The following is a 13,888-nucleotide window of genomic DNA, read 5'->3' as shown; positions in this document are numbered from 1 at the left end:
CAATGCATAAAGTTCACTACCTTGCAGTGGGCCTCCCAGGTGCTTATGAAAATTGCAGAGTACCTGACTGTAAGCCTGACCTCATCGAAATCAATGGCAATATCCCATCTGCTTCAGGAGGTGAAAAGACTCCACTTTTTTTAATCTACATGTACATTTAAGTTTTCAAAAATTGTACATATGCTGTATCTGTTCTGTGTTCTTAAATTACCACCTCTGTGTTGTTATGTATACTTCATGATAGAATTCAAATATGTGCACTATATGATGTTGTTGTCTCAAGCATTTCATCCTTATACATAGACAAATAAGAAGAGGGAGAGTTGATAATTAGTCTACTAGAACTTGTTGATAGATAGTTGTAGTGTGGTCTCTGCTCAAATTACATATTCTCAGGGTGGACAAGTTTGGTCTCTGACTAGATGGTTTTCTCTTGTGCCACACTCAAAGAGATGTAAACAATCCATGTGATAAGAGAGCTGCTGGGTAAAAATGCAGGATGGTTGATGATTCTCCAGCCTTGCTGTGAGTTGATAAAAATGAGCAGCACAAACTTCACACGTTTCATTTCCAGAAATTATGCTTAGGTGAAGGTGTTGGGTTTTTTCCCTTACTTGTCTACTGACAACTCAGCCTTGTTCTCCTTGCCTAATAGCCAGTCTTCCAGCCATCCCATGCCGTGTTATGGATAGGGTTATGTTCAGTCTGCATCCATCCTTCTTTTCACCTTGCCCGAACACCTCCACTGGAGTAGTAACATAGGACTGTCAAGTATGTAATTTGCCTTTGGTTCATCATAGCTAAAAAATTAATGTAACCTTGAAGATTCTAACTGCTTCTTTTCCTTTCCTGTCTCTCGTCCCCTCAATAGCATGTGTGCTTATTAAATTCATAGTGCAGGAGGATAGTAAATATGGATAAGTACCACATGGCATGGTTTTGCTCTCTGAGGGAGTTACTTACTGTATGCATATTGAGTCCTTTATTTAGTTTTTAAATCCTGCAGGTGCATTCTTCAGACTCTGGGAAAAGATCCATTTATTGTAGACACATGATTCCCCTAACACCGTCCCCCTTCCTGCTCTGGACTATGCAACCTTCATATTCAGAAGAGAGTGGAAAGTAATAATCAGATTTATAATCATTCCGAAGTCTTCTGCTTTTGCTCTGTCATTTGTTACTCTGGATTTACATGAACCTGCTTCATTTGGTAGATGTGCTTGTATTTCTAGCAAGGATCACAGCAATTTCAGTCACCGACTTCTTGTGAGAAAGCTTGTTAGCATACAGAAATCTAGATATGTCTTAGTATTCAAGCAACAGAAACAACTGTCTTTCATCATATGTGCAAATCTCTTTTTTTTCTGAATGGAGTTTTTTTTTTTTTTATGCTAAACTGTATAAACCTAGGAATTAATTTACATGTTTATTTGTCATGGAGAGGATGGCTAAGATAAGGCTGTCAGACCACTGTAAAACTGCTGCAGCTGGTTTGTTGGGTTTTTTGGTTTGGGTTTTTTTTGTTGTTGGGCTTTAGGAGGTTTTTTTCGTTCCAAGAAATAAAGGTAGCACACTTCAGTCATTTGCCTTGAGGTGGAAGTGGACTTACTTAAGCCTCCATGTTAACTAGAGAGGTGTGGTGAATAAGCTGCCATCACATGAATAAATTGAGTGTAGTGATAGGGGTTCTTCTTTAAGGAGGAAAAAAAAATCTGTTGAAATAAGACCTATATTCTGTCCTTACTGGATTACTGGGACAACAGTTTAAGTCTGGGTACATGAAGATACTTTAAAGAAAATAATCATCCTCAGAATTATAGTTTCCCAAAATTGTTGCACAATTTAAAAGTTGTAATGAATGTCCTGTTTGTTTTTCCTGCAGCAGCACTTGAGATTGGCACACAGAAATGTAAACCAAAATATGTTTTCACATTATTCTGCCATTCTTCTGAAATCCTCTTTTTCTTCAAATATTTCATCATCAATTTAAATGAAGTGTTCTTTCAGCCTGAACAGAATTTTATTCTCCTAAGTAGGCTCTTAGTAGAAGTGAGGTTATCCTGCTCCCACTGAATTCACAGGACAATCACAGTGATTTAGAAAAGGTAGCTATTATTCCAGTTACCATAATAAGCAGTGTTATAATACATATGAGCTGAAATGAAGACAGCAGCGTGGTAGTTGTCTATGAAACCAGAGTTTTATAGCTGTGTTTTCAGTAGAAGAAAGGTTTGATAGACTCATGCTCTATATTTTTTTTTTAATAATAAATTCCAGCAAATGTTCAGGTTCTGCCACATAAAAATATTATGCTCTTTAGAGAAGTCATAAATGGGTCTTAAAAAAAAAAAGAAACAAAACCCCTAAAAACCCCCAACCAAACAAAACAACAAAAAAGCAAAAACCCCCCAAACTGCTTTGATTATTTAACTGTTGTAGGGAGAAAAAAAAGCATTTAAATATATCAACATCTGTGAGCAACACCTAAGTTTTCGAAATGGCTGTCTCTTCTATGAAATGCTGAGCTTCTAGCCTGGTAATCTTTGTTTTCTGAAGGAAAGTCATTCATTTTCAGTAGTCATTAAACTATATGGCAGACTCTATCATAAATCTTTGGGGGGGTGGGGTAGTGTTTTCAGCTTCTTTTTCTTCTTTTGGAAAACAGATTTTATTCCTCAGGCTTCTAAAACAACAGTTTCTGCCTCTGTCTTAACCTCCTGACAATTGCAAAAATAAAGCCATACTGTGCTATCCCTTCTGTGAAAAAGTTACAACTGATGTCTGTCTTTCAAGTTCCCTTTCATTTCTCTGTCCCAGAATTTTACTGAATATCTAAAAATGTTTGATTTTTTCTTTCTTTCTTTTTTTTTTTAAGAGGCCAAAACTTGAGTCTGAGAGTTTGTTCATTTACTGCAAAGGCACAAAAAGTGTGAAGCCCCAATTAATGTGATTTCTATCTTCTAGGCTAAATAGAAAACACCTTAGAAGATTTACAGCGCTGCTCTTTCACTAGTTTTCTGTAACAGATTAAGTATGATTGCAGCAAATAGAGCTTTTAGAATAGTATTTCTAGCATCTCTTTAAATATTTCTTGTTCTTCAGAGAAATTGCAATACCGGTCCCATCCGGTTGAAGATCAACCTTGTCTACTCTGGAGAACAGACAGTTTTTCTTGCCTGTCAATACTTCTCCAGTGGACAATATTTTTCTAATACTCCAACACTGCTTCTTAATGTTGTGTGCTTTACTGCTAGTAAGCATTACTAAAAAATACTTGCTTGCTTTTGTCTGGCTACTGCAATGTATCTTGTGAGGGTTTTCCTAGTAATTTTTATAGTTTTGCATGCCATAAATAAATATTTTTCACTTCAAGTTTGAGTGGGGATCTTTTATTTCTCTAACCAATTTCATTCCAATCAGGTGTGTCTCATCTCTAACGCTTTTAAATGTTTTCTCTGTGATACAAATCCTATGGCCTTTACATGGGAAGGGCTAACGGGAACCTGGCATACACACATTTGTTTTCTGTTGATCATTCATACCCAGTCAAGCATGAGAGAAATGAAAAGCCACGTAGCTAGAGAATGACACCTGAACACTGGAGAAATAACACTGGAAGGAAAGAAAAGTTGTCAATTCCCAGAATAGTACTTATTAGGAAAAGAATAAAGACAATCTTGATTGCTTTGGCTGTTTAAAATATGCCAGCATTATGTTCATAAAATATAGTACGCTGGGATAGTCTGAATGCTTTACTAAAAGTTTGGTTTTACAGTTCTGGTACCAGCAATGAAATAAAAGATCTGTTAAGTATTCTTTGCAGCACTGAAGAAAAAACATCACTTTTTCAACAAGTGAGGTTTAAAATGCAGTATTTTTGGCATAAAACAAAATGTCACCAGTATGTAGCTATAGGCAATAATCAGTCATATGGCTTTTTCATATTTTCTGTCAAAATTTCTGTGCTGTGAAAAACATTTTCTTATTTTAAAAACTGGTTATATGATTTCTGTTATGAAAAGGTCTGGTTTAGAACATGAAGAAAAAATTTCAGGAAGAGGCACTGGATTATAATTTTGTTTGGTGCAATTTTACTGGTGATAATATACTAATAAATGTTTTGTATCAGTATTAAAATAATTCTTTAAATGAAGTGGACTCAAGGCCTTACGGGTGCCGAACGGTTGTCTTGAGCTTGCTTTGCTAAAATGTCTGAAGAGATAGTTAAGTAACAATGCATGCTACAGGCAGTTTGACTAAAAAATTTTAATCATATGTTTTCCAGCACTTCAGATTTTTTTTCTTGGTGGTTGAGTGGGGCTTTTTGAAGTTGTAGGAAATAGTAATAGCCATGAATCAGAGACTTAAATGTTAGAAAAAAACCCAAAACAACCAAATGTGAGACACATGCCTAAATAAGGGATTTTTACACTTAAATGTTTACCAAAACATAAACAGGTTCAGTGGAATTTGAATGTGCATTGTGTTAAATACATTTGAGGTATCTAATGTTAAACATCTTAAAGGTGGGGTATGAGTTGCATTGCATTAAATACCTTTATTTAAGTTTTGAGGCTTAAATAAAAATTGCCTCAATCTTAGGTTGAGAAGTGTATTATTTTTCCTTTGGAAACTATTTTAACCAGACTGCATGTGTTTTTCATCACAGATGTAAATGTGTGATGAAACATGTCTTACTGTATACCTGGACTATATCAGATAACTTTTACAAGTTGTTAGAAGGATAAGTCCCAGCAGGTCTGAACCCTCAGTCTTCAGATGAAGTCTTCTAGAATTCTCTCTTTCTGGTGTAGGAAGGTGAGCATTTGGAATAATTAGAACACTAGAAAATTAACCTTCTTGGGTTGTTTTTTTTATTTTCAGGAATAAAAAGTAATCTTTTGATATGGTCAAGGTGGGGAGAGACTTCAATTATAGTAAGAGACAATAGCAATGCAGTTTGTTATTAGTATCACAGAGAACTATCATATGAATACTAGCTAGCAATATTAATATTTGAAGTTTAATCTTTCTTTAGGATGCTTGCCAGAGAGAAACAGTGAGGGTATACATTTAAATAAAGTTCATCAACCTGTAACCAGACTGCATCCTTTTTTTTCCTGACTCAGGTTAATTTGGCCATCCTGTGGATGGCAGTGATTCTCGCTTCTGCTAAGATTTGCTTTTCCTACATCCTTGTTTCTTCTGAAACAGAATTTATTTCTGGTGCCTTTTCATCCTCTATTTTGTTATCTATCATTGACACTTTCTTCTTTCTTATCATAAACTTTTGCTGCTGCTCTTAGGGTTTATTCCTACTTTCCTGCTGTGCTTAAATTTCTTTCTGTCATTTCTTTCTTCCTCTAGAGAGCTTGGATATCCCAGAAGTGATGAGAAATACTTTTCAGCTTTCTGCTGTACAACTAACTTCAGTCTCCAGTTTAGCAAGAGATTCTTCTTCCCCTTGCTAGCCATTCATCACCTTCTCCTGAAGTGAAAGGTGATTTGTATATGCAATAGAGGAAGCCCGTCTTTCTCCACTGCAGCTTTTAGAGCCTCTAGGGACATAAACTTCAAGAGGAGGGATTCTCTTAGAGAAACATGTGGCAGCGGTGTGTACTTATTACAAAAATATTCCCAAATCCCAAAACCTTCTTAATGTTCTAGTCATTCTATGGAATTTATCTTTTGATTTCTCTCCACTCGTTTCAGCTGTGCAGGGTGAATTTGAAGTATTTGGCTGCTTCTTTCATTGTAAAGTGTCTGTGAGCAAAGACATTTGAGGCACGTGAGAATCAGGATGCTATGGAGGGGGGAATGCAGCACTGATCAGGGATAGTAATCAATCAACAGCATGAAGTTCTATCTTGAATGTTCTGTAGACTAATTCTTTTGTTTTTACTATCTGTCCTCTTCCTTCCTGGTGTTTAATTGATGTCTTTTTATCAGACAGTTCGAGCTTACTTAATAATAATAAGATAATGAAGATATAATGAAGGAACACATTGATATAATTGATATAATGAAGATATTGATATAATGAGATATAATGAAGGAACACATTGATGAAATAATTTTGCACTCCAGGATGCTGGTGATAGCAAAATTTGAGAATGAAGCTTAACCTTATTACCTGGCTTCAAATCTGTCTATGCTGAAGTTACTAATTTTTGCAATGAGCCACAACGGAGGATGGGAGAATAAAAGCACCACATTTTTATGTGTGTTGGAGGTAGACAGAATACAAAACATTTTAAGTAGATCAAAAGGTATGTTTGCCAGTACATCTTTCTAAAACTTTATGGTTTATCTGGTTCACCTTCAAGGAATATTTAAACAATATAAGCTCAAAGTATTACATTCCTTGAGAAAGTCTTCCAGTAAAAATTAAATTATCAGCAAAGTTTCAGCTACAGAAATTAATGAGGTTCTTTTTCTCCTCCCCATAGGTCACAGGGAAGCTATTTCTGCTTGTTGATCTTGATGAAATTTAATCCAGTAGTCTTAATTGCATATTTTATGATAAAATCCAAATAGCGCCTCACTGAAGGGTGTTTCATAGTCATGGTCATGAAAAATGGACTGCAGTAAATGAGAGTGCAGAGACTGATTTGTCAGATGTAATGATGTACTAGAATTGTGTGTGAGAGAAAGCCTTAGTCTATTTAGATTTTACAGACATTGATTGGGATATAAAGGTACCTGTAAAAACAGAACAGTTCAGGGTTTTAATTTTTGTTTCTGTCTCTTGTGCTACAGGTTTTTTTCAGAGTTAAACCTGAATTGCTTCTGGTAGTTCTTTTCCCCAGCATGGCCTAAAGTTGACGTTTAGAGGTAGTTTACTAGCTTAGGGCTGCATATGCAACAAAAAATATGCTGTGCTGTTTTCTAAAATAGTTGGACGGGTCTGCTCTAAACCAGAGGTTTCTGCCTACAGTGAATTTTTTACTGTTCCTTTGGTAGATGAATGGAGATCATGAAGTCCAGCTGATATCAAGAGCCACTAGTAGTGATAAGCTCTTCTATTAGCACAGCTTGATCCAGGAAGGTGTCTGTGCAGTACTATCAATGTCAAGTTTGTATATTCACCAAAAAAAAAAAAAAAATCAATTGCAAAATGTAAACCATGGATTCTCTGAAGAACAGTAAGTTTCCATGGAGGAGTATCTTTGTCACATTAAGGTATTATGCCAGGTATCAAAATCTAAATTGATAGCCAGAAAAACAAAGGAGGTTACTACAAATTGAGCAGCCAGCGATTAAACACAGAACAACGTGCTTGAACTTCAAATAAACCTGTCATTAATTCTGTCAATATTGTTAACGCCCTTCACAGAAGAACAAGAAATGATGATGAAATCTTGAAGGTAAGACTTGTAATGCACCTGTCAGGGTAAATCAGGATTTGAATATGGGATTTTTTTGTGGTGGTGATCATTTGGATTTTTCTGTTTCTAAGCCTAGGTGATGTCCCCATAATTATGTGTCATCTTTGACATTCTAAAAGAGTTTTTCCTTAGTATGATGAGAAATAGCTTCCAAACAGCTTACTTTTCCTGAAACACTTCTATTCTTGCTGAAATCTCACTTGAATTACACTTTTGTTATGCAATTAAGAAACTACTGGTTCATCTATACAGCTAGTTAACTGTGCAATGCTTTTTCAGTAAAAAATATTACTAGTTCATTACTGGCAAGTGCAATAAATACCTTTTCTTAATGCTTTTTAGGTGAGTGCATTGTATGTTAGGATTTACTTTTTCATTGCATCAGTAAACATTTTTGGTTTGTGATAATTTTTAATAACTTTTTTGCATCCTCACTCTTTTTTTTCAGTGGATCTCTCTAAAAATTCTGTTGTCCTGGTATGGTAAACCTCTGAAAGACTATGAACTCTGGGCATTATGTCACGAGTGTTTATGTACTCTGCAGACTTGCATTGATTATCCAGGTATAGTCTTAATTATCTTAAAATATTTGCTTAGCTATTTATGTTCACTGTATTAGTGTTTTCTTTATTCTATTGATGCAAAACATCTCAACGTTCATTTTGTGTACAGAAAAAATAATACGTAATATTTCTAACTTCACTCTCTTAAACTGTGGCTTAGAATTTTTATTCAATTTGGAGTTTTCTTCCATATTATAGAAGAATGTCTTCTTTTCTTTTTGTTCTGAGTTTTGATGGCTTTTGCAGGGGAAACAAATCTTTGACTTCAAGCAGTGAAACAAATTTTGTGTTTAGACATTTTGGGCATGGAGAAACTGTACTGTGACTTTTAAGAAAAGCATTCGGAACTTGTATCTTGAAAGCAGTAAGAAATAAGTTTTATATATATGTAAACATAAAACTTCCTCTCTTGCCTGGATTTCTTTGTGACAAATGATTCTTGATGTATTTTTGACAATACAGGGCTTTGTCAGTTTAAAGCGCCCAGGGTCTTGTCATGACATTACTCCTTCCATGTTCCCTATGCTTCAGTTTATAGAAGAATTGTCAGAAGTCAACTTCTGAGAAAGGAACTGCGAGCAGTCTTTTGACAGAATTGGAATATGTTGTATGTGACTTGGGAGAAGACCATCGTAAATTTCCATAGGCGTTGTGAATGTTGGTTTAGCTTATACTAATAATAAATCTGTAGCAGTTCTGATAAACAGAGCAGAGGTTCCAGCCCCCCACTCACCCCCCACTGCCTTTTCTTTTTCTTGGTTTAAAAAGACTGCTTTTGAGGGTTTTGACAGGGATGAGTTTGAAGTCTGTAACTGAATATAAACAACTGGATAGTGAGGTGCAGAAAACTTACTGCATCTCTTTGGTTTTAGCTTCAGCTATTTTATCTTTCATGATATAAAATTGCTAAAAAGGAAACTGGCCATAAATGGAGATTTCTGAGCACTTTAAGCAATGTTACACTTAAACTAAGTATTTGATATACCTTGCAACAGAAGGATTATTTCAGCCTCATAGCATGTTCCTAATGTTTGTGAAGGTTTCAAATAACTGCACATAATGGATCAGATTCTAATTTAATATGCCTAGCCAGCCTCTGTTACCACACTTACATGCACTCAGAATGCATAAGTCTTCAAAATACTAAAGGCTGAGTTGTGATCTGAACCTGAAGTAGCCTGTAAAAGTGAACATAATGATACAAATTGCTAAATGGAAGGCACCTTACCTAAAATTCCATATTTGACAAATAAAGCTACCTTCAGGTTGAATATTGTTTTCAGATTTAGACTATTTCTGCCAGAGGATTCTCTGCCTGTTGTGAGAGTAATTGTGCACTGCGGAATGACTTACAATGCTGTTACTACTACAGTGCCCCCCCCCCCCACACACATAAAGTTCCCTCAGCATTCCTTTTGAGTAATATGAACTTACTAAAGGTGAAGCTGATACCATATAAAGTGTTTGATAAAATACCCTTTGTCTTAACACTGGTAGAGTAAGATTGGTAGCTGCTGAGTCACAGTTACATATATGAAATGTGGAACAAGCTGGATTATTTATTATTTATTCACTTAGACAGCCTTTTCCTCCAAATCCTTCCTTGACTACACTTTTTTGTTATCCTAAGCAGGAATTATCTGGGTAAGAAAACATACCCCAAAGCTAGCATCTTCATGTATTTTTTTAATTCAATCCTGCTACAAAAGTTGTTTGTACCCTCCATTGAGACTTTACTTATTTCCTCTCCTCTTATCAGAGGATGTTGCTTACATGTTGCCTTTAGAGAACCCAGGTGAGAATTCTCTGTTGTACTGAACTCATTGAGATCTGTTTTGCAGTAACTGTGTTGCAGATTCAGGGCCAGAGGCATTAACTCTTCAGAAGCAAAGATAGTGAGCATGAAGAGTTCTCAGGGGAGCTGCCTCTGCAGAAATAACTAGTAAAGGTTCCCGTTTGGGAAAGCTTTGCTTTTCAAGACATGTAGTTCAAGTCCAGCTTAAATATTATTGAAGGTAGTAGACAAGTCTTTATTTACATTGAACATAGTGAACAATTTAATGGCTTTAGATGTGTTTTGTACAGGTAACTACAAAAGCAAAAGTATGATTTCCTTTTTTTCTTTATTTTTCTCTCTTAGACCTCTTCAATTGACCTCTTCAATTAATTATTTAATAATAAATTAATATTTGTTTTACTCTTAGACGTCCTTAATATTTTATTTAATAATTTATAAATTTAATGTTTTAACCTCTTAATTTAATGTAGAATCTGTTCTCCTTGTACTCTCTTTTTTAATAAGAAAACACCGTATTTGATGGTAGTCTACAAAGGCAGGACTACATTACTAGCCAACTGGCTTATTATGTTGAAACACATAAAATTACAGTTTGCTTTGAAGATATCAAACAGATAGACACAGTCTTACCACAGGTTCATAAATTCATCACTGAATTTATATAATATGATGTCATGACCTTAATGTTAAGTTCCTGAAAACCTCAGATCATTTAAAATAGTTTTAGAAGTCAGTTGTTTCTTTCCTAACTATGGAAAATTTCAGGGCCTTGCAAACACCAATCTACATAACACTTCAGTGGGAGAGTGTGTGTGATTATAACTATTTGTGCAAAACTGGAGCCCATATCCTATCCCACCTAGAGGAGTTCTGGATCTGGCCACATATGTCTCAGCTGTCTCCAGATAATGACCCTATATTTTGGTGGGGTTGGAGGAGGGAGGAGAGGAGAGATTAAATGCTTAAGATAAATTGACTATCTTTTATTGGTACCTTGTGAGAAGACTAGAGTACATCTAGCTGTTGTATTTCTTTTTTTGTTTTGTTCATTTCTTGGCCTTCCTTTTCAATGCTGGGTATAAAGAGAATAAAATTCCAGTATTCTAAGCCCTTTTATTTATTGTGATCCCATTTCCTTTTACTTTCTTGTCTTCATTCTGCAGGAATTGCTTTGGGTGATCATGCATCTACTGTCTCTTTACTGGGTGGTGTCTGTTCTAGCATTAGTGTTATTTAAAAGCATCATTTATCATAGGGTAATTGCTGACATTGCAAATTATTTTTTAAATTCTTTAATTTCTTTTTATTAGTGTCAAATAGTTACAAAAACAGATATTTATTATGCCTTACCATTTTGTGGCTTGTTTTGCAGTGGTCTTATGTTTGGACTCTGTGCTGATTGACTGCCATGGAAGTATCCTCTTTGCTGCTCCAAAAGCTGAAGGTAAGCTAATACATTGCATGCTCTGCTTTTATTTCTTTTGAGGAGGAGTGGAGAAGGTAGCAAATGTCTTACCTTTTGTTTCTGGTTTCTTTTCTCATTTAGAATCTTGTGATATATTTTATTTAGCTCCGGAAATTGAAGAAGAGGATGTGGATACTGAGAAGGTAATGTGCTAGGTTATTTAGGTTGCTATGTATTTTATCAAAGGACAGTTGTGTCCCTCTGCTGTTTGAAGAAGCAAGCTAAACTCTTCTAAGATTCTAATAATATTTCTCATTTCTCCCAATATTTCTTGGTTATCTGTGGGGTTTTTTATATATTAATCTCCCATAAAACTATTTGCTTCTGAAAAATAATTTTGCCTTCCAAAATTGTTGGAGTAACTGCCAAAAATCTATTATTCAATAGTTTTCCATGAGGCTTAATTATTTTCAGGTTTTTAGCAGTAGGACAGAGTTTCAAGTCTTGTTTTCACATTCTGGAGGTCACACTAAGATCAGTATTTTAGACTGTCTAGGCTAAAGCCCAAACATTAATTTCATTTGGAAGATTGGATAAAAATATCACTAACAGCGTATTTTTACTATGGGAACGTTATGAATTATATCTCTTACCAATACAGTTTTCCTAGAGCTTTTTGCTATGGATATAAGCCGTAAGGAGCTCTCAGACCAAAGATGATAAAAATGTTAATAAATATCAGGTGAGTATTTTTCTCCACTGCAACTGCATCTGAATTGCAAACTGTACCACAGTAGTCTTAAGAGTTAGGAAAGCAGAAGTTACGGTATGCTTCTATTATGTAACAAGAAAAGAGGTTAGCTAATAAATACCTTGTGCCCCACGAGTTCTTTAAAATTAGACATAGTAGTCATGAATCAGAAAAAAAAAACCTTCATTAAAAATCTATTAAAGACAGAGTTTGACTTTCTGCAAAATTATCTGTAACTAGAAAATGTTTATATATCATCTTCTTTAAAGTTGCTTTTTCTTCTTAAACTGCCTTGATCCAACATGCAGGTTTTTCAAAGGCTTCAGAAGCTTAAACTAACCCTGAAATATAATACAGCAGTTTCACCAGACGGTAGAAGTTAATAATCCTAAAGTCTTTATACTTTATTCTTTTTCCTTAGAAAATTTGAAGTAACCTTTTTCCTTGTTTTTCTACAGCATTATATATAGAATAAGCTGACCTGTTTTTTTGGTTTTTTCCTGATATTGTTATACCTTTCTGGTTGTTATGAACATTTAGTTAGAATTATGGTATAGGAATCAAGACTCTGTAGTGGCAGTCATAACTGTACTACCTCAGGAAAAGGAACTTTTTTGAAGGATATGCTGGATTGGATGGCAAGTTTTTCCTAAATAAATAAATTTAGGTTAAAATTGAGATCCCATTGACTCTTGGAATTCTGAGCCTAAAGGGAAGAAAATTTTTTTGCTTGTTTTCTTGGAGCTGCTTTCTCCTATTTCAAATATTTTTCTACCTGTTAGCTTTTGTTCAAAGGTTCAAATGGTTCACAAGTTATTTTCTTTACAGTGAACTTCCTTGTTATGTTGTGTTCATTGCTGTTCACTTTGCTCAAGAGTGCTAGAAAACACTGTTTTATAAGACCACGTTATTTAGTACTGTGCTTAGGTTTCTGTCCCTTGAGCCTTTTTAATATCTTTCAGAGGCAATGTAAAGAAACACAGTGCTTTAACTTTGTCAAAATTGCATTTGTAGTACATGCTAACATGGGTAAACTAAGCATTAAGTAGACTAAATCTGGCTCAGTCTGAAAACTGTAATTCTTCAAATAAAGCAAGAAAGCTTGTGAAGATCAAGTGCTTTTCAAGGTCCCTCATCATGGCAACTTCAGTTGGTCTAGCTGCAGGTAGCACAATAATTGCTAAAATGAATATACAGTACCTCATTCTCCTGATAGCTGTAATCTTTTCTGCAAAATACGATTTGTACTGGCTAGCTTGTAATTACTTTATGCCATTTACTTGCTGAATTATCATCACCTTTTTTAAGTAAATTGTGGCTGGCCAGGTTTTATGGTAGAGCTCTACCATTGCTTTCAGCAATCTAAGTTTTTACACAAGAAAGGAATTCTTCAAAATGATTCTAATACCACTTTTTTCCTGAATAATTTTCCTAGACAAAGGATAAGACAAATTATGTCTGTTGCTCCAACAGTAGAAAATTAGCTACTATTATTGGCCCTGCATGCATAACAGCTAGTTTTTGAAATGGGCTGGGATTTTCATCAGCATCTTCAGAAGCCAAATGTGATCTGCACTTTGGAAGCTCTAGTCTTTTTTTTTTTTTTTTCTTTTTTTTTCAGGGAATTAGGGGAATTTTTTTATAATTTGCTGGAATTGGTTTTGAAGTGGAAGGGGTTTTTTTTGTCTGTTTACATCTTTCCTGTCTCTTACATTATACCAATAGGTCTGCGTTTATGGTGTTGCAGCAGTTCTGTGGATGGCTGCAAAATACAGTGTTCCATCGAGTCACAAACTAGCATTGCCAAGAAAATTAAAAACACTTCTTCTGGATATGGCAAGAAAAAACCCTGAAGAAAGACCTTCTCTAGCTGATGCAATTAAGGTTACTAGGTTTAAGCAATTTTATGTGAAATCTAGTTGTGTCTAAAGTTTCATTTTAGTGATTTGAATATCAAAATATTAATTTATTTTTGGTAATAGA

The 13,888-nt window shown here is 35.0% G+C and overlaps 1 protein-coding gene across 1 annotated transcript in view; it reads left to right on the top strand.

Moving 5' to 3' along the window:
• Window positions 1-13,888, top strand: part of KNDC1 (kinase non-catalytic C-lobe domain containing 1) — a 69,280-nt gene that overhangs the window by 30,618 nt on the left and 24,774 nt on the right. The window contains exons 7-10 of the mRNA XM_069796694.1: window positions 7,837-7,951; window positions 11,122-11,193; window positions 11,296-11,357; window positions 13,631-13,789. Coding sequence (XP_069652795.1) covers window positions 7,837-7,951; window positions 11,122-11,193; window positions 11,296-11,357; window positions 13,631-13,789 — 408 coding nt within the window. The remainder of the gene's footprint in view (window positions 1-7,836; window positions 7,952-11,121; window positions 11,194-11,295; window positions 11,358-13,630; window positions 13,790-13,888) is intronic.

This window comes from Haliaeetus albicilla, chromosome 11 (assembly GCF_947461875.1).
Source record: "Haliaeetus albicilla chromosome 11, bHalAlb1.1, whole genome shotgun sequence".
Taxonomy (NCBI): Eukaryota; Metazoa; Chordata; class Aves; order Accipitriformes; family Accipitridae; genus Haliaeetus; species Haliaeetus albicilla.
The sequence above is the reverse complement of the archived record's forward strand: the minus strand, read 5'-3'. Positions and strand labels throughout refer to the sequence as shown.